The sequence below is a fragment of the Oncorhynchus mykiss genome, chromosome 19 (genome assembly GCF_057628025.1).
Source record: "Oncorhynchus mykiss isolate SJ-2025 chromosome 19, ASM5762802v1, whole genome shotgun sequence".
Lineage (NCBI taxonomy): Eukaryota > Metazoa > Chordata > Actinopteri > Salmoniformes > Salmonidae > Oncorhynchus > Oncorhynchus mykiss.
In genome coordinates this window covers 8,682,378-8,702,499 of record NC_143040.1, presented here as the reverse complement: position 1 = coordinate 8,702,499, position 20,122 = coordinate 8,682,378, and the positions used below count along the sequence as shown (strand labels likewise).

The following is a 20,122-nucleotide window of genomic DNA, read 5'->3' as shown; positions in this document are numbered from 1 at the left end:
TGCACTACTTTAGACCAGAGCCCTATTCCCTATATAGTGCACTACTTTAGACCAGAGCCCTATTCCCTATATAGTGCACTACTTTAGACCAGAGCCCTATTCCCTATATAGTGCACTACTTTAGACCAGGGCCCTATTCCCTATATAGTGCACTACTTTAGACCAGAGCCCTATTCCCTATATAGTACACTACTTTAGACCAGAGCCCTATTCCCTATATAGTGCACTACTTTAGACCAGGGCCCTATTCCCTATATAGTATACTACTTTAGACCAGAGCCCTATTCCCTATATAGTGCACTACTTTAGACCAGAGCCCTATTCCCTATATAGTGCACTACTTTAGACCAGGGCCCTATTCCCTATATAGTATACTACTTTAGACCAGAGCCCTATTCCCTATATAGTGCACTACTTTAGACCAGGGCCCTATTCCCTATATAGTATACTACTTTAGACCAGAGCCCTATTCCCTATATAGTGCACTACTTTAGACCAGAGCCCTATTCCCTATATAGTATACTACTGTAGACCAGAACCCTATATAGTGCACTACTTTAGACCAGGGCCCTATTCCCTATATAGTATACTACTTTAGACCAGAGCCCTATTCCCTATATAGTGCACTACTTTAGACCAGAGCCCTATTCCCTATATAGTGCACTACTTTAGACCAGGGCCCTATTCCCTATATAGTATACTACTTTAGACCAGAGCCCTATTCCCTATATAGTATACTACTGTAGACCAGAACCCTATTCCCTATATAGTATACTACTTTTGACCAGGGCCCATTAGCGTAGTTCAATATAAATGGGAACGGGGTGCCATTTGGGATGCCCAGTTTGTATTTTAGAGACAAATCTTGTCCCATTAATAGTCAGAGGAATTGACTCCAACGACAAGCAGATCTGAGACCAGGAGAAACATGGCACCTTCAGTCACACAGCAGCAGTAGAATACAGTAGCATGGCTATAGAGGTCTTCTCTCTCTCTGACCAGCCTATTCCCCATGTAGTGCACTACTTTTTAACTCCTTATCTCCCCCCCATGTAGTGCACTACTTTTTAACTCCTTATTCCCCATGTAGTACACTACTTTTTAACTCCTTATTCCCCATGTAGTGCACTACTTTTTAACTCCTTATCCCCCCCATATAGTGCCCCACTTTGACCAAAGCTCTTTTTCAGGGAATAGTGTGTCATTTGAGACACAAGCCAGAGAGAGCTGTCCTTTTAACTTTAGTTTGAATAAAAATAATAATTCTGAAGCTTAACAAAATGTCAACAATAAACCAGAACTAGGAACTATAGTCAGGAAGACTGGAAGCTGAAGAGGGGGGGGGGGGGGTTAGAAAGTTGCAGCTGATGAAGAGGATGGGGGGGGGGGGGGGGGGAGGAAGGAGATGAGGGGGCATAGTATTCATTTTGGAAGAAAGGAGGGTTGGGGGGGGGGGGGGTCAGGGTAGCCTTGATGGCCTTAGAGAGAGGCGTAACGGCTAGAGAGAACAAAGGAAGATGAGAAGGAACGGGGGGGTGGTTGTCATTTGACTGATGGAGGAGGAGGGGTAGTATCTTGGTTACTAGGACCACCAGAGGGCATGCAGAGAGGAGGAGAGAGAGAGGATAGAGGAGGAGAGAGAGAGAGGAGAAGAGAGAGGAGGAGAGAGGAGGAGAGAGGAGAGAGAGGAGGAGAGAGAGAGGATAGAGGAGGAGAGAGAGGAGGAGAGAGAGAGAGAGAGAGGAGGAGAGAGAAGGCTTCATTTGTTGTCGTTGGTCTTCATCAGTCTTTCCGTACCCTCCTCTTCCTCACGGCCTGTTTGTGTCCGTCGCCAACGCTGTGGCCCCCCTCGTCTGCCTCCACCTTCTGCTTGGAAACGAGGGATGAAGAAGAAGGGATGAATGAAAGACAAGGTGTCCCAATGTCTACTTTCTCCTGAAGTGTGCACTTGTTCACTTCTTCTTCCCACAAATCTAGAAGCATTGGATTGGTGGCGGCATGGACTAGTGGGAGTTTCCACCATATTTCTCACACCAGTCATTTCAGTGAAGGGAAGTGAACAAGTGCCCACTTTGGGAGGAAGGAGAGATAATCTGGGGGAAGCCAGAGTTTCAGAGGGTCAAACGTGTGAAACGAGTGACGTTTTTGATCTTTCAGAAAACTAAGAGAGTACCTCAGCACTGACATCATCCGATGCTGCCTCATTGGACTTGGTCTCTTCTTCCTCCTCTCCTTCATCCTCCTCCTCCTCCTCCTCATCGTCCTCTTCATCTTCTACGCTGTCCCCTCCAGCTGCTCCACTCTCCTCCTCCGCCTTCTCTTTCTTCTCTTCTGAAAGACAAAAGGAGAATGAGATGAAATATTAACTAAGGAAAGGAGAAGAAAACATATGGAAGAGAGAACAAGTGAGGGGAGAGAGAGGGGGGAGAGAGGGGAGAGAGAGGGGGGAGGAGAGGGAGAGAGAGGGGGGAGGAGAGGGAGAGAGGGGGGGGAGAGGGGGAGGAGAGGAGAGGGGGGAGAGGGAGAGAGAGGGGGGAGGAGGGGAGAGAGAGGGGGGAGGAGAGGGAGAGAGGGGGGGGAGAGGGGGGAGGAAGAGAGAGGGGGGGGAGAGGGAGAGAGAGGGGGGAGGAGAGGAAGAGAGAGGGAGAGAGAGGGAGAGAGAGGGAGAGAGAGGGAGAGAGAGGAGAGGGAGAGAGGGGGGAGGAGAGAGAGGGAAAGAGGGAGAGAGGGGGAGGAAGAGGGAGAGAGAGATCTCATGTCTTCTCTCTGACCTGCGGGTTTTGGACTCTCAGTAGCTTTGGCCTCAGCTGCTTGGTCTCCCTTCTCCTCTTCTTCCTCCTCCTCCTCCTCTTCATCATCCTCTTCCTCCTCCTCTTCTACATCGGGTTTAGGCGGGTCCACCTTCTTGTACACATAGTCATCATCTGATTTCTGTCGGAAAGAGAGTCAGAGAGCGAGTCAGAGAAAGAGGAGTCAGAGGGAGAGAGAGAGAGAGTCAGACAATGAGCTGGTGGTTAGATAAATACCCTCTTAAGTACAAAGAACAAAATATATAGTTGTTTGGCTGCATAGTGAAAATGACAACAAGATGAATTGAATATGAAACAGACAAGAGCAGGAAACACCAGTTTGTGTGAGTAACAAGTCAGTAGTGTTGGTGTGTTACCTTGGGCCAGCAGAATAACACAGTCAGTCCTATGGGCAGACCAACAGTCAGTATGTAGACTACCCAGAGCCACGGTCTCTCCTCTGCTGCCATGGTCAACTGGGAAAACACACCCGGCTGGGGAGGGGGGGGGGGGGGATAATCAGCAAATATAACTGTGTGTGTGTTTATGTGAAGGAACATTCAGTGAGGAAATATATAAAAAGTTAATGTCTGTGTTCTGCATGTTTGTAAACTCAGCAAAAAAAACAAACGTCCTCTCACTGTCAACTGTGTTTACTTTCAGCCCTCATCCTCCGATCCAACAGGTGCCAGACGTGCCCTAGCCCTCACCCTCCGATCCAACAGGTCCCAGACGTGCCCTAGCCCTCACCCTCCGATCCAACAGGTCCCAGACGTGCCCTAGCCCTCACCCTCCGATCCAACAGGTCCCAGACGTGCCCTTGCCCTCACCCTCCGATCCAACAGGTCCCAGATGTGCCCTAGCCCTCACCCTCCGATCCAACAGGTCCCAGATGTGCCCTTGCCCTCACCCTCTGATCCAACAGGTCCCAGATGTGCCCTAGCCCTCACCCTCTGATCCAACAGGTCCCAGACGTGCCCTTGCCCTCACCCTCCGATCCAACAGGTCCCAGATGTGCCCTAGCCCTCACCCTCCGATCCAACAGGTCCCAGATGTGCCCTTGCCCTCACCCTCTGATCCAACAGGTCCCAGATGTGCCCTAGCCCTCACCCTCTGATCCAACAGGTCCCAGACGTGCCCTTGCCCTCACCCTCCGATCCAACAGGTCCCAGATGTGCCTTAGCCCTCACCCTCTGATCCAACAGGTCCCAGACGTGCCCTAGCCCTCACCCTCTGATCCAACAGGTCCCAGATGTGCCCTAGCCCTCACCCTCTGATCCAACAGGTCCCAGACGTGCCCTAGCCCTCACCCTCCGATCCAACAGGTCCCAGACGTGCCCTAGCCCCCACCCTCCGATCCAACAGGTCCCAGACGTGCCCTAGCCCTCACCCTCCGATCCAACAGGTCCCAGACGTGCCCTAGCCCCCACCCTCCGATCCAACAGGTCCCAGACGTGCCCTAGCCCCCACCCTCCGATCCAACAGATCCCAGACGTGCCCTAGCACTCACCCTCCGATCCAACAGGTCCCAGACGTGCCCTAGCCCTCACCCTCCGATCCAACAGGTCCCAGACGTGCCCTAGCCCTCACCCTCCGATCCAACAGGTCCCAGACGTGCCCTAGCACTCACCCTCCGATCCAACAGGTCCCAGACGTGCCCTAGCCCTCACCCTCCGATCCAACAGGTCCCAGACGTGCCCTAGCACTCACCCTCCGATCCAACAGGTCCCAGACGTGCCCTAGCACTCACCCTCCGATCCAACAGGTCCCAGACGTGCCCTAGCCCTCACCCTCCGATCCAACAGGTCCCAGACGTGCCCTAGCACTCACCCTCCGATCCAACAGGTCCCAGACGTGCCCTAGCCCTCACCCTCCGATCCAACAGGTCCCAGACGTGCCCTAGCCCCCACCCTCCGATCCAACAGGTCCCAGACGTGCTCAATGGGACTGAGATCCGGGCTCTTCGTTGGCCATGACAGAACACTGATATTCCTAACTTGCAGGAAATCACGCACAGAACAAGCAGTATGGCTGGTGGCATTGTCATGCTGGAAGGTCATGTCAGGATGAGCCTGCAGGAAGGGTACCACATGAGGTAGGAGAATGTTTTCCCTGTGATGCACAGCGTTGAGATTGCCTGCAATGACAACAAGCTCAGTCCGATGATGCTGTGACACACTGCCCCAGACCATGATGGACTCTCCCCCTCCAATCGATCCCGCTCCAGAGTACAGGCCTCGGTGTAACGCTCATTCCTTCGACGATAAACACAAATCCGACCATCACCCCTTGTGAGACAAAACCGCGACTCATCAGTGAAGAGCACTTTTGCCAGTCCTGTCTGGTCCAGCGACGGTGGGTTTGTGCCCATAGGCGACGTTGTTGCCAGTGATGTCTGGTGAGGACCTGCGTTACAACAGGCCTACAAGCCCTCAGTCCAGCCTCTCTCAGCCTATTGCGGACAGTCTGAGCACTGATGGAGGGATTGTGCATTCCTGGTGTATATCGGGCAGTTGCTGTTGCCATCCTGTACCTGTCCCGTAGGTGTGATGTTTGGATGTACCGATCCTGTGCAGATGTTGTTACACGTGGTCTGCCACTGCGAGGATCATCAGCTGTCCATCCTGTCTCCCTGTAGAGCTGTCTTAGGCATCTCACAGTAAGGACATTACAATTTATTGCCCTGGCCACATCTCATGCCTCCTTGCAGCATGCCTAAGGCACGTTCAGGAAGATGAGCAGGGACCCTGGGCATCTTTCTTTTGGTGTTTTTCAGAGTCAGTAGAAAGGCCTCTTTAGTGTCCTAAGTTTTCATAACTGTGACCTTAATTGCCTACCATCTGTAAGCTGTTAGTGTCTTAGTGACCGTTACACAGGTGCATGTTCATTAATTGTTCATGGTTCACTAAACAAGCATGAAAAACAGTGTTAAACCCTTTACAATGAAGATCTGTGAAGTTATTTGGATTTTTATGAATTATCTTTGAAAGACAGGGTCCTGAAAAAGGGACGTTTCTTTTTTTGCCGAGTCTATCTACGTGTGTGTGTGTGTGTGTGTGTGTGTGTGTATGTGTGCGTGTATGTGTATGTGTGTGTGTATGTGTGTGTGTATGTGTGTGTGTATGTGTGTGTGTACCTCTTTGGCACTAGCCAGTAGTTTCTTAAGTACCCAGCTGTCTTCAGCCCAGCGATCAGCCAACTTTTTATACAACATGTGTTTGTATGTGTTATATATATATATATATATATCCATCTGTGTGTGTGTGTGTGTGTGTAGGTGTGTGTTTTATATATATATCCATCTGTGTGTGTATGTATAAATGTACGCTGTATGTGTGTGTGTAGGTGTGTGTTTTATATATATATCCATCTGTGTGTGTATGTATAAATGTACGCTGTGTGTGTGTGTGTCGTACACACCTCGTTGGCACTAGCCACCAGTTTCTTGAGTCCCCAGCTGTCTCCAGCCCAGCGATCGGCCACCTCTCTATATGAAGTGATGATGAAGTTGTCGAAGTAGATCTCTGAGGTCATGGACCAGAGCTCCAGCCCCACGGCTCTGAACGACGTCATCTGGAACGGAGCCAGGTCCTCGAAGTAGTCCGGGTTCTGGATCTTACGCGGGCTCCACACACCCTGGGAGGGGAGAGGTCACATGTTACAGGACAAGACACGCATTAGTGTCCCCACACCCTGAGAGGGGAGAGGGGAGGGGCTCCACACACCCTGGGAGGGGAGAGGAGAGGAGAGGGGCTCCACACACCCTGGGAGGGGAGAGGTCACATGTTACAGGACAAGACACGCATTAGTGTCCCCACACCCTGAGAGGGGAGAGGGGAGGGGCTCCACACACCCTGGGAGGGGAGAGGAGAGGAGAGGGGCTCCACACACCCTGGGAGGGGAGAGGTCACATGTTACAGGACAAGACACGCATTAGTGTCCCCACACCCTGAGAGGGGAGAGGGGAGGGGCTCCACACACCCTGGGAGGGGAGAGGAGAGGAGAGGGGCTCCACACACCCTGGGAGGGGAGAGGTCACATGTTACAGGACAAGACACGCATTAGTGTCCCCACACCCTGAGAGGGGAGAGGGGAGGGGCTCCACACACCCTGGGAGGGGAGAGGAGAGGAGAGGGGCTCCACACACCCTGGGAGGGGAGAGGTCACATGTTACAGGACAAGACACGCATTAGTGTCCCCACACCCTGAGAGGGGAGAGGGGAGGGGCTCCACACACCCTGGGAGGGGAGAGGAGAGGAGAGGGGCTCCACACACCCTGGGAGGGGAGAGGTCACATGTTACAGGACAAGACACGCATTAGTGTCCCCACACCCTGAGAGGGGAGAGGGGAGGGGCTCCACACACCCTGGGAGGGGAGAGGAGAGGAGAGGGGCTCCACACACCCTGGGAGGGGAGAGGTCACATGTTACAGGACAAGACACGCATTAGTGTCCCCACACCCTGAGAGGGGAGAGGGGAGGGGCTCCACACACCCTGGGAGGGGAGAGGGGAGGAGAGGGGCTCCACACACCCTGGGAGGGGAGAGGTCACATGTTACAGGACAAGACACGCTTTAGTGTCCCCAGCCTTATAGACCGACAATAAGACAGGGATCGCAGCTCTGAATATCAGCCTTACAGACCGAAAATAAGACAGGGATCTCAGCCTTATAGACTGACAATAAGACAGGGATCTCAGCCTTATAGACTGACAATAAGACAGGGATCTCAGCCTTATAGACTGACAATAAGACAGGGATCTCAGCCTTATAGACTGACAACAAGACAGGGATCTCAGCCTTATAGACCAACAATAAGACAGGGATCTCAGCCTTATAGACCAACAATAAGACAGGGATCTCAGCCTTATAGACCGACAATAAGACAGGGATCTCAGCCTTACAGACCGAAAATAAGACAGGGATCTCAGCCTTATAGACTGACAATAAGACAGGGATCTTAGCCTTATAGACCAACAATAAGACAGGGATCTCAGCCTTATAGACCAACAATAAGACAGGGATCTCAGCCTTATAGACCAACAATAAGACAGGGATCTCAGCCTTATAGACTGACAACAAGACAGGGATCTCAGCCTTATAGACTGACAACAAGACAGGGATCTCAGCCTTATAGACCAACAATAAGACAGGGATCTCAGCCTTATAGACCAACAATAAGACAGGGATCTCAGCCTTATAGACCGACAATAAGACAGGGATCTCAGCCTTATAGACCAACAATAAGACAGGGATCGCAGCTCTGAATATCAGCCTTACAGACCGAAAATAAGACAGGGATCTCAGCCTTATAGACTGACAATAAGACAGGGATCTCAGCCTTATAGACCAACAATAAGACAGGGATCTCAGCCTTATAGACCAGCAATAAGACAGGGATATCAGCCTTATAGACCAACAATAAGACAGGGATCTCAGCCTTATAGACTGACAACAAGACAGGGATCTCAGCCTTATAGACTGACAACAAGACAGGGATCTCAGCCTTATAGACTGACAATAAGACAGGGATCTCAGCCTTATAGACCAACAATAAGACAGGGATCTCAGCCTTATAGACCAACAATAAGACAGGGATATCAGCCTTATAGACCAACAATAAGACAGGGATCTCAGCCTTATAGACCGACAATAAGACAGGGATCTCAGCCTTATAGACTGACAATAAGACAGGGATCTCAGCCTTATAGACTGACAATAAGACAGGGATCTCAGGCTTATAGACCAACAATAAGACAGGGATCTCAGCCTTATAGACTGACAATAAGACAGGGATCTCAGCCTTATAGACTGACAATAACCTAATGAAACATGTGTCTTCAGGAAGGGATTATGTTACCTGGTAGTGGGGGTTGTCCACCAGAGGAGCCTTCCACTTGCCCTTGTACTGAGGGTTGTTGATGGTAGGGGGTTTCCACTGCCCACATCCAGGGGCTGTCTCACACACTGGGTTAGGAACCTGAGGGGCCTCCCACTCTCCATCCATCTCCTCATCCCTACAGAGAGATAAAGGAGAGCGAGAGATAAAAGAGAGAGACAGAGAGAGATGAGAGAGGGATGGTGAGAGGAGCGAGAGAAAGATGGTGAGAGGAGAGATAAAGGAGAGAGATAGAGAGAGAGACAGAGAGATGATGAGAGGAGAGATAGAGAGAGAGACAGAGAGATGGTGAGAGGAGAGATAAAGGAGAGAGATAGAGAGAGAGACAGAGAGATGGTGAGAGGAGAGATAAAGGAGAGAGAGAGATGATGAGAGGATAGATAAAGGAAAGAGATAGAGAGAGAGACAGACAGACAGAGAGATGGTGAGAGGAGAGATAAAGGAGAACGAGAGATGGATGTAAAGTAATGAGAGAGAGACAGAAAAAGTGGAGTTACTCAACACATCTCTCTTCCCAAAACAACCATTTTATTGATGTGTGTGTTCAGTGTGTTTACCAGTCGTCTGGTTTGTCGGCGGCGGGGTCGGCCACAAACTCCGGCTCGTCGTCCAGCCATCCCTCTGGCTTCACAGCATCAGGGTCCTGGATCGTAGCCGGAGCCTCCTCATCCCTGGAACACAAGATGCCAAATGGTTTGGCATTAAAAACCAAGCACGTTGCTCAACATTACCCCTTAGAGAGAAAAATCACAATAGTTTTGCATCTTTTTTCAGTTTGTGACAAAACAAATGTAGAGAATCATTGAAAAAAAATCTACTTAAGGGCGGGAAGCATAGAAACGGCACATATAGAACATATCTACCCCTCATCAGACTTGCTTCCAATGATAGATATACACGCAGTGGACAGTTTATTAGGTACACCCAGCTAATACTGGGTCGGGACCCCCTGTTGCCTCCAGAACAGCCTGAATTCTTCGGGGCGTTGAAAACATTGCTCAATTGTTATCAGGGGGACGGACCGAACGTGTGCCAGGAAAACCAGCCACACCACGTGACTCGTCTTGAATGGGGTGGTGTACCTAATAAACTGACCACGGAGTGTAAACTCACATTTCTATGTGATACAGCTTTAATAGACGCGTTATATCTACAGTCCTTAAGGAAGTTCTGTTTTAGAATAGAAATCCTTCAGAACTAGACGCTCTTCCTCAGTCATGCCTGCCAACACCTGGTTTTCTTTTAGTCACGACCCCCCCCCCCCCAAAAAAAAAAAGAATTCCCAAAAAGTGGTGTTGAAGTTGAACCCACCAGTTGTCAGGTTTGACAGCCTCTGGGTCTGGTATCTTGGCCCTCTCGTCCCAGTCTTCAGGTTTAGAGTCAGTGGGATCGTCTATCTCCTTGGTGGGGTTAACAGGAGGAACCACATCATGAAGCAGAGAGCCACGACTGACACTGCTCTGGTCTACCAGGATCTCATAGCTGTTGTCTGGGTTCAGGACTGGGAGAGGGGAGAGAGGAAGGAGGGGAGAGAGAGAGGGAGAGGGAGAGAGAGATAGGGGGAGGGAGGAAGAGGGGAGGGATGGGGGAAGAGGGAGGGGAGACAAACAGAGTTCAGAAAAGAGAGTAACTTGTCCTGGACATTGTTTCTTATCTCAATGTGTCTGTTACAAATTCCCTTCCGGTGAGTGTTATCAGCACAACCCTGAGTCTCCATCAGGTAGTAACATCTCTGTCTCTACAATACTGTCAGTCTCCATCAGGTAGTAACATCTCTGTCTCTACAATACTGTCAGTCTCCATCAGGTAGTAACATCTCTGTCTCTACAATACAGTCAGTCTCCCTCAGGTAGTAACATCTCTGTCTCTACAATACTGTCAGTCTCCATCAGGTAGTAACATCTCTGTCTCTACAATACTGTCAGTCTCCATCAGGTAGTAACATCTCTGTCTCTACAATACAGTCAGTCTCCCTCAGGTAGTAACATCTCTGTCTCTACAATACTGTCAGTCTCCATCAGGTAGTAACATCTCTGTCTCTACAATACTGTCAGTCTCCATCAGGTAGTAACATCTCTGTCTCTACAATACTGTCAGTCTCCATCAGGCAGTAACAGAGAGTAACATCTGTGTCTCTGGCCATAAACAACTGGACTAATTTCTGAATGTGGGATGGTGAGAGAGAGAGTTGTGGGATGGTGTGTGTTCACAAAGTGGGTTGTGGGACGTGTGCACGTGGGTCTTCCTCGTCAGTTACTACCATTGTCCTCTGAGTTCACTGTGTGGTGTGATTCAGCAATAAGGCCAGAGGGGGTGTGGTATATGGCCAATATACCACGGTGGAGTGCCTGGACACCGCCCTTAGCCGTGGTATATTGGCCATATACCACACACCCCCGAGGTGCCTTATTGCTATTATAAACTGGTTACCAGCGTAATTAGAGCAGTACAAATAAAATGGTTTGTCATACCCGTTGTATACGGTCTGATATACCACGGCTGTCAGCCAATCAGCATTCAGGGCTCCAACCACCCAGTTTGTAATGTATCCAGTCCCCAGCCATGTATTTCTGCTCTGTGACTTGGTGTATGTACTCATGACCTCTGTTTCTGTCCCTTACAGAGCCACCCCCATCCCCCATGTTCATCTCCAGTGTGTATCAATTAAAATTCCTGTGTGTTTTAACTGTTGGGTTGCAGGGTTCCCCTCTGACCGGGGGCGGAGTCAGTGGGTCACAAACCAGTAAACACGTAGAGCCGTGTTGCTCGCTGTCACGGTCTTTCCACCATTCCTCGCATCCCATCTCCCCTCCCACCCCCTCCTTCTCCTCTCTCCCCTCCTCCTTCTCCTCTCTCCCCTCCCCTCCCCCTCTCTCTCTCTCCCTCCCCTACCCCCGTCCTCTCTCCCCTCCTCTCTCCTCCCCTACCCCTCACACCCCCTCCTCTCTTCCCTCCCACCCCCTCCCCCTCTCCCTCACACCCCTCCTCTCTCCGCCCCACCCCCTCTCTCTCTCCCCTCCCCTTCTCCCCTACCACCCCCTCCTCTCTCCCCCTCCTCTCTCCCCCCTCCTACCATCTCCCCCCACCCTCTCCCCCCCTCCTACCATCTCCCCCCCTCCTACCCTCTCCCCCCCGTCCCCCCTCCTACCCTCTCCCCCCACCTACCTACCACCCCCACCCTCCCCCCTCCCCTACCCTCCCCCTCCTACCCAGTGTGTAGAGATGAGTCTTCTTGTCGGTGTAGAACTTCTTCAGGTCGACGTCGGGCCTCTTGGCATGTTTCTCCTCCAGGTCTTTGTTCAGGGGGCTCCTGTGGCGGAAGATGAAGTGCAGCTTGTAGTCCTCTCCACATTTATCAGGCCCGAACATGATGGTGTAGGAGGTACGGTCATTAAACTGATCCTAGAACAGCACCACAGTAAGGTACAGGGTTACACACTTATCAGGCCCTAAACATGATGGTGTAGGAGGTACGGTCATTAAACTGATCCTAGAACAGCACCACAGTAAGGTACAGGGTTACACACTTATCAGGCCCTAAACATGATGGTGTAGGAGGTACGTCATTAAACTGATCCTAGAACAGCACAACAGTAAGGTACAGGGTTACACACTTATCAGGCCCGAACATGATGGTGTAGGAGGTACGGTCATTAAACTGATCCTAGAACAGCACAACAGTAAGGTACAGGGTTACTGTCAGCGATACAGAGACGAAGTCATGGTGAAACCAGGGGACTTTTCTGACATTGAAATCCTTGGGTGGGTCGACCAGCCAAGTACAGAATTACGGAGGCATATAAATAGAGACTTAACTTTAGAAGTGGAAGCCAGGTCAAAGGTCAAGCACCAACAGATCTGGGACTAACCAACATCACAGATCAGATTATAGTAACAACACCAACAGATCTGGGACTAACCAACATCACAGATCAGATTATAGTAACAACACCAACAGATCTGGGACTAACCAACATCACAGATCAGATTATAGTAACAACACCAACAGATCTGGGACTAACCAACATCACAGATCAGATTATAGTAACACCAACAGATCTGGGACTAACCAACATCACAGATCAGATTATAGTAACAACACCAACAGATCTGGGACTAACCAACATCACAGATCAGATTATAGTAACAACACCAACAGATCTGGGACTAACCAACATCACAGATCAGATTATAGTAACAACACCAACAGATCTGGGACTAGTAATCAGATTATAGTAACAACACCAACAGATCTGGGACTAACCAACATCACAGATCAGATTATAGTAACAACACCAACAGATCTGGGATCTGGGACTAGACTAACCAACATCACAGATCAGATTATAGTAACAACACCAACAGATCTGGGACTAACCAACATCACAGATCAGATTATAGTAACAACACCAACAGATCTGGGACTAACCAACATCATAGATCAGATTATAGTAACAACACCAACAGATCTGGGACTAACCAACATCACAGATCAGATTATAGTAACAACACCAACAGATCTGGGACTAACCAACATCACAGATCAGATTATAGTAACAACACCAACAGATCTGGGACTAGTAATCAGATTATAGTAACAACACCAACAGATCTGGGATCTGGGACCTGGGACTAACCAACATCATAGATCAGATTATAGTAACAACACCAACAGATCTGGGATCTGGGACTAACCAACATCATAGATCAGATTATAGTAACAACAGCAACAGATCTGGGATCTGGGACTAACCAACATCATAGATCAGATTATAGTAACAACACCAACAGATCTGGGACTAACCAACATCACAGATCAGATTATAGTAACAACACCAACAGATCTGGGACTAACCAACATCACAGATCAGATTATAGTAACAACACCAACAGATCTGGGACTAACCAACATCATAGATCAGATTATAGTAACAACACCAACAGATCTGGGACTAACCAACATCACAGATCAGATTATAGTAACAACACCAACAGATCTGGGACTAACCAACATCATAGATCAGATTATAGTAACAACACCAACAGATCTGGGACTAGTAATCAGATTATAGTAACAACACCAACAGATCTGGGATCTGGGACTAACCAACATCATAGATCAGATTATAGTAACAACACCAACAGATCTGGGATCTGGGACTAACCAACATCATAGATCAGATTATAGTAACAACAGCAACAGATCTGGGATCTGGGACTAACCAACATCATAGATCAGATTATAGTAACAACACCAACAGATCTGGGACTAACCAACATCACAGATCAGATTATAGTAACAACACCAACAGATCTGGGACTAACCAACATCACAGATCAGATTATAGTAACAACACCAACAGATCTGGGACTAACCAACATCATAGATCAGATTATAGTAACAACACCAACAGATCTGGGACTAGACTAACCAACATCACAGATCAGATTATAGTAACAACACCAACAGATCTGGGACTAACCAACATCACAGATCAGATTATAGTAACAACACCAACAGATCTGGGACTAACCAACATCATAGATCAGATTATAGTAACAACACCAACAGATCTGGGACTAGACTAACCAACATCACAGATCAGATTATAGTAACAACAGCAACAGATCTGGGACTAACCAACATCACAGATCAGATTATAGTAACAACACCAACAGATCTGGGACTAGACTAACCAACATCACAGATCAGATTATAGTAACAACACCAACAGATCTGGGACTAACCAACATCATAGATCAGATTATAGTAACAACACCAACAGATCTGGGACTAGTAATCAGATTATAGTAACAACACCAACAGATCTGGGACTAGACTAACCAACATCTCAGATCAGATTATAGTAACAACACCAACAGATCTGGGATCTGGGACTAACCAACATCTCCGATCAGATTATAGTAACAACACCAACAGATCTGGGATCTGGGACTAACCAACATCTCAGATCAGATTATAGTAACAACACCAACAGATCTGGGATCTGGGACTAACCAACATCTCAGATCAGATTATAGTAACAACACCAACAGATCTGGGATCTGGGACTAACCAACATCTCAGATCAGATTATAGTAACAACACCAACAGATCTGGGATCTGGGACTAACCAACATCATAGATCAGATTATAGTAACAACACCAACAGATCTGGGATCTGGGACTAACCAACATCATAGATCAGATTATAGTAACAACACCAACAGATCTGGGATCTGGGACTAACCAACATCATAGATCAGATTATAGTAACAACACCAACAGATCTGGGACTAACCAACATCATAAATCAGATTATAGTAACAACACCAACAGATCTGGGACTAACCAACATCATAGATCAGATTATAGTAACAACACCAACAGATCTGGGATCTGGGACTAACCAACATCACAGATCAGATTATAGTAACAACAGCAACAGATCTGGGACTAGTAATCAGATTATAGTAACAACACCAACAGATCTGGGATCTGGGACTAACCAACATCACAGATCAGATTATAGTAACAACAGCAACAGATCTGGGACTAACCAACATCATAGATCAGATTATAGTAACAACACCAACAGATCTGGGATCTGGGACTAACCAACATCACAGATCACATTATAGTAACAACAGCAACAGATCTGGGACTAGTAATCAGATTATAGTAACAACACCAACAGATCTGGGATCTGGGACTAACCAACATCACAGATCAGATTATAGTAACAACACCAACAGATCTGGGACTAACCAACATCACAGATCAGATTATAGTAACAACACCAACAGATCTGGGACTAACTAACATCACAGATCAGATTATAGTAACAACACCAACAGATCTGGGACTAACCAACATCACAGATCAGATTATAGTAACAACACCAACAGATCTGGGACTGACCAACATCACAGATCAGATTATAGTAACAACACCAACAGATCTGGGACTAACCAACATCACAGATCAGATTATAGTAACAACACCAACAGATCTGGGACTAACCAACATCACAGATCAGATTATAGTAACAACACCAACAGATCTGGGACTGACCAACATCACAGATCAGATTATAGTAACAACACCAACAGATCTGGGACTAACCAACATCATAGATCAGATTATAGTAACAACACCAACAGATCTGGGACTAACCAACATCACAGATCAGATTATATTAACAACACCAACAGATCTGGGACTAGACTAACCAACATCACAGATCAGATTATAGTAACAACACCAACAGATCTGGGACTAACCAACATCATAGATCAGATTATAGTAACAACACCAACAGATCTGGGACTAGACTAACCAACATCACAGATCAGATTATAGTAACAACACCAACAGATCTGGGACTAACCAACATCATAGATCAGATTATAGTAACAACACCAACAGATCTGGGACTAACCAACATCACAGATCAGATTATAGTAACAACACCAACAGATCTGGGATCTGGGACTAACCAACATCACAGATCAGATTATAGTAACAACACCAACAGATCTGGGATCTGGGACTAACCAACATCACAGATCAGATTATAGTAACAACACCAACAGATCTGGGATCTGGGACTAACCAACATCACAGATCAGATTATAGTAACAACAGCAACGTACCAGATCCAGGTCATCTTCGTCTGACAGCAGTTTGATGTAGGCTCCACCACAGTCAATACCATCCTGGAAGTTCACCTCATACCTAAAGGTAAACACACACAGGTTCCTCTAAACGCTCAGCGGTTAATATGAATTAGCCTCAAGTTTACTCAAAAGGCTCATTTTTACACAAAACAAAAAAAGGGTAAGAGGTCAAACGTGAGAGGTTAAAGGTCAAACTCACTGTACGACTAGGGCATCGTCCCGGAAGAGGAAGGGTCTGTCCAACAGGGAGGCGATGGCGTGATGTTTGGCCCGGGACTTCAGAACCAGACCCATGTCTCCTGGTACTTTATTCTCCTTCAGCTGCTCCACAGACCACTTACCTGGAGAGGAGAGAGGGGCCAGGAGGGGAGAGAGGGGTCAGGAGGGGAGAGAGGGGTCAGGAGGGGAGAGAGGGGTCAGGAGGGGAGAGAGGGGTCAGGAGGGGAGAGAGGGGTCAGGAGAGGAGAGGGGGGTCAGGAGAGGAGAGGGGGGTCAGGAGAGGAGAGGGGGGTCAGGAGAGGAGAGAGGGGTCAGGAGAGGAGAGGGGGGTCAGGAGAGGAGAGAGGGGTCAGGAGGGGAGAGAGGGGTCAGGAGAGGAGAGAGGGGTCAGGAGAGGAGAGAGGGGTCAGGAGAGGAGAGAGAGGTCAGGAGAGGAGAGAGGGGTCAGGAGAGGAGAGGGGGGTCAGGAGAGGAGAGGGGGGTCAAATGTTAGAAGAAACAGGGTCGTCTCACACTGACACACTGGCAAAAAGACGTGCGTGTCCATAAAACACACACACACAAGTGGAGAGTGTAGAGTGGGGGGGCAAGAATTGTCTGTTTCTTACCATCATATTTTGCAATTTCATCGTCTGCGTCTTCCTTCATCGTCTTTGACACCTGCCACCTGTCTAGTGAGCCGTCATCAAAGGTCTCTGAGAAGTACACTTCTCCGATGGGAACAGGAGTCTTGTAGGTCACCTGTGTGTTTCAGCCAATGGGGGCGGAGGGTTTACTTTGTGTGTGAAATGGAACACAAACTGAGGGATATATAATGTAGGGCTCCAGATTCTTCACCCTTTTTCCCCAGAAGTGTACACTTGCACACTACTCGTGATGGATTTAAATAAGATGTCTGGGGGGATTTTCCATCATCATTATAAAACCCAGAACCGTGGAGAATCGGGACTCGGCCTAGTACACATTTAATGACATGATTTCCTGAAGGCCCCCGGCTAAAATTGGGGTTATGACAGTGAGGTTGTAGTTAGGTTTTAGCTAGCTAAGGGAACACAGAAAGAATAGGCAAATGATGAGGGTTTCAAACTCAAACGGGTAGAGAGACACTTGGAGGGCGTAAAAAAACACACGCCAGGCATGCATCCAAAATGGCACCCTATTTCCAAGAGATTGCACGACTTCTGACCAGGCCCCACACACGTGGCACACTACATAGGGAGAAGGGTGCCATCTCAAATGTCCCCACCTAGTTCATCCTACTTCCTATTGGGTGACCTTTGACTGACCTGGAAGGAGACGTTGGCATCGGTTCCCTTCTCCTCTTCCGCCTCCCCTTCCATCTCCGCCTCTCCCTCGATCTCTGCTGAGTCTTCCCTATCTTCTACCACGTCTTCTACCATGTCTTCCACCATTTCATCCTCCATCTCTAGGTCTAGGTCACCCTGAGCTTCAGCCTGGGACTCAGAGAGAGCCAGGAGGGAGAGGAGCAGCACACACGTCCAGCCCCACCACAGCTTCATCTGGAGAGAGACGTGGAGATGGACGGTAAGGGGAAGGGAGGAGAGAGTGGGAAAGGGAATGAAGAGGGTGGAAAGGAGATGGGAGAGGGAGAAGGAGGGAGTGACAGTGGGGGTGGACGGTAGGGGGAAGGGAGGAGAGAGTGGGAAAGGGAATGAAGAGGGTGGAAAGGAGATGGGAGAGGTGAGGGGTTGGGACGGACAATGTGAGAGGAGGGGGGAATGGAGTGGGTGAAGGGGGGAATGGAGTGGGTGGGGGGGGGGTTGAGAGAGGGAGAAGGAGGGAGTGACGTGACAGTGGGGAGGCGTGTGAAGTAAGGGTGGAAATGGAGGATTTGAGGAAGAGAAGAGAGAGAGAAAAGCAAAGAAAGAGGTCAGGAATAAGGTTAATACACTTCTGATTTCAAAAGCACTTTTCCAGAAACTATCTTTCCATCTACAAATATTTTCTAAAAACAAATTTAGATTTTGTCACCGTAATGGAATTTGGCCATATGCAAGGAAATGGATGGCTTTCACCAGAGAAAGATTATACATGGCTCTGCTTTTTTCCAATTAAAATAGATTTCTGAATTGTAAAAAAAACAGACACTCTAAATCAGGTTTCAAAGATGACTCATGAATCCATGCAAAAAATGGTTCTCTGCATTGCAATGACTTGCAAAATATTAATTCGTCGTCGACCAGGACACTTTTAAGATTATACCTCGACAAGCATTTCATCATATTGAATCAATACGATTGCCAGCTACAATTGAGTAAAGGTTGAATATGGCTTGATACAGTGTTTTCAAAATCACTGTCCCTCGGGGTTGGAGTAAACATAACGTCGAGCTGATTTGACGGAGCGTTTGGGGGAGGTGGATGTGGGTCGCCAACAAAAGCAAGGAGCCACTGTCCCTCAGGCCAAACTACAGTTCCCTAGGGGATGCCCATATGCCCCGAGAGAGAGAGCACCAAAATTAACCTACAGCTGCCGTCCAGAAGTGTCCACAAAACTCCACAGAGCCAGGATTGTTAGCTTGGACTACTGTAGCTACTACTACTACTAGAACAAAATGTCAGGCTACGCGCATTATCAAGACATCACATCAGCAAACTGTCTTTCATCATATTTATATCAAGTCTTTTTTTATAGGAAGCAAGTTATTTCAGATATATATATATATAAGTTATGTGGAATGTCGGCTATATTTGGCATTAGCTAACGTTACTGCACAAGCAAAGCTAAATAACGAACTAGGTAACGTCAGTTAACCAACGTTTTTCGCGACAGTTCACCGGACGTCCCTTGTTATCTCCTGCAACCCCGGTCCGTGTGTGGCGCGAATTAGCGGGCTAGCAGAGCGTTATCAATAGCTAGCTATGTGGTTACTAAATGCCGCGACATTTCAGACATATTCATAAAGCCTAACGTGTCAAAATGTAAACATATTCACATTTTGAGAAAACGTGCCTGTCTGAGAAAAATGCACCAAGTTAGAAAGATAAGTTTAGCCAGCTAATGGCTATGCTAAACTAACAAGATGTTGTGTTGCAGTTGTCAGGGAAGAATGAATGAGTGTAGCTAACTAGATAAATATTAAGCAAACAAACCTTGTGCAGTTGGGGGGAGAAAAAAAATTATATTCCAAGTTTTGTGATGTTTTCTACGCCAATATCCTCAAACAACTTTATTTTCACTGCGTTCGACCCAGTTGGAGTAAAACCGCGGGTACCGAGGCCTGGAGGAGCGGGATGGACGGATCACCGTGGAGACCCTCGAACGGCGATGACGGGAAGAGACTTCTGCTCACTGCGCATGCCTGAACCAGAGAACGCCATTGGGGTGCCCATTTCAAAATAAAAGTGCTCTGCCTTGTAATAACAGACTAATTTTCGATCTATCTTTCTATGTACACCCCCCCTCTCCCTCAATGCATAACAGTTTAGATATTTGTCATTTAAATGTTATGAAATAATTAGCTTGTGTCCGTTATCTTATGAGATAAATCCATGCAGAAAGAGATTTGTCCAAAAG

At 48.0% G+C, this 20,122-nt stretch overlaps 1 protein-coding gene across 3 annotated transcripts; it reads right to left on the bottom strand.

Moving 5' to 3' along the window:
* Nucleotides 1-1,226: 1,226 nt before the first annotated feature.
* Nucleotides 1,227-19,905, bottom strand: LOC110514778 (calnexin). Of its 3 annotated transcripts, none has more exons than XM_090209530.1 (14): nucleotides 19,699-19,905; nucleotides 17,872-18,105; nucleotides 17,194-17,326; nucleotides 16,566-16,707; nucleotides 16,343-16,424; nucleotides 11,896-12,088; nucleotides 9,998-10,187; nucleotides 9,244-9,357; nucleotides 8,648-8,804; nucleotides 6,210-6,425; nucleotides 3,167-3,283; nucleotides 2,772-2,931; nucleotides 2,174-2,331; nucleotides 1,227-1,869 (listed from the first exon to the last, which is right to left on the bottom strand). In XM_090209530.1, the coding sequence occupies exons 2-14, from the start codon at nucleotides 18,103-18,105 to the stop codon at nucleotides 1,783-1,785; spliced, it is 1,983 nt and encodes a 660-aa protein (XP_090065656.1). In that variant the 5' UTR covers nucleotides 19,699-19,905; the 3' UTR covers nucleotides 1,227-1,782. The 3 variants fall into 3 exon arrangements, with proteins under 3 accessions (XP_090065656.1, XP_090065657.1, XP_090065658.1); XM_090209531.1 differs by having other exon boundaries at nucleotides 1,227-1,866; XM_090209532.1 differs by having other exon boundaries at nucleotides 2,174-2,328.
* Between the last annotated feature and the right edge of the window lie 217 nt (nucleotides 19,906-20,122).

Excerpts from the sequence above, each read along its gene's own strand:
- LOC110514778 (XM_090209530.1), bottom strand. The coding sequence starts at position 18,105 with ATGAAGCTGTGGTGGGGCTGGACGTGTGTGCTGCTCCTCTCCCTCCTG. Across the intron at positions 16,425-16,565 it reads GACGATGCCCTAGTCGTACA|GTATGAGGTGAACTTCCAGG; the intron begins GTGAGTTTGACC and ends GTTTACCTTTAG. Across the intron at positions 2,932-3,166 it reads TGTTATTCTGCTGGCCCAAG|AAATCAGATGATGACTATGT; the intron begins GTAACACACCAA and ends TCTTTCCGACAG.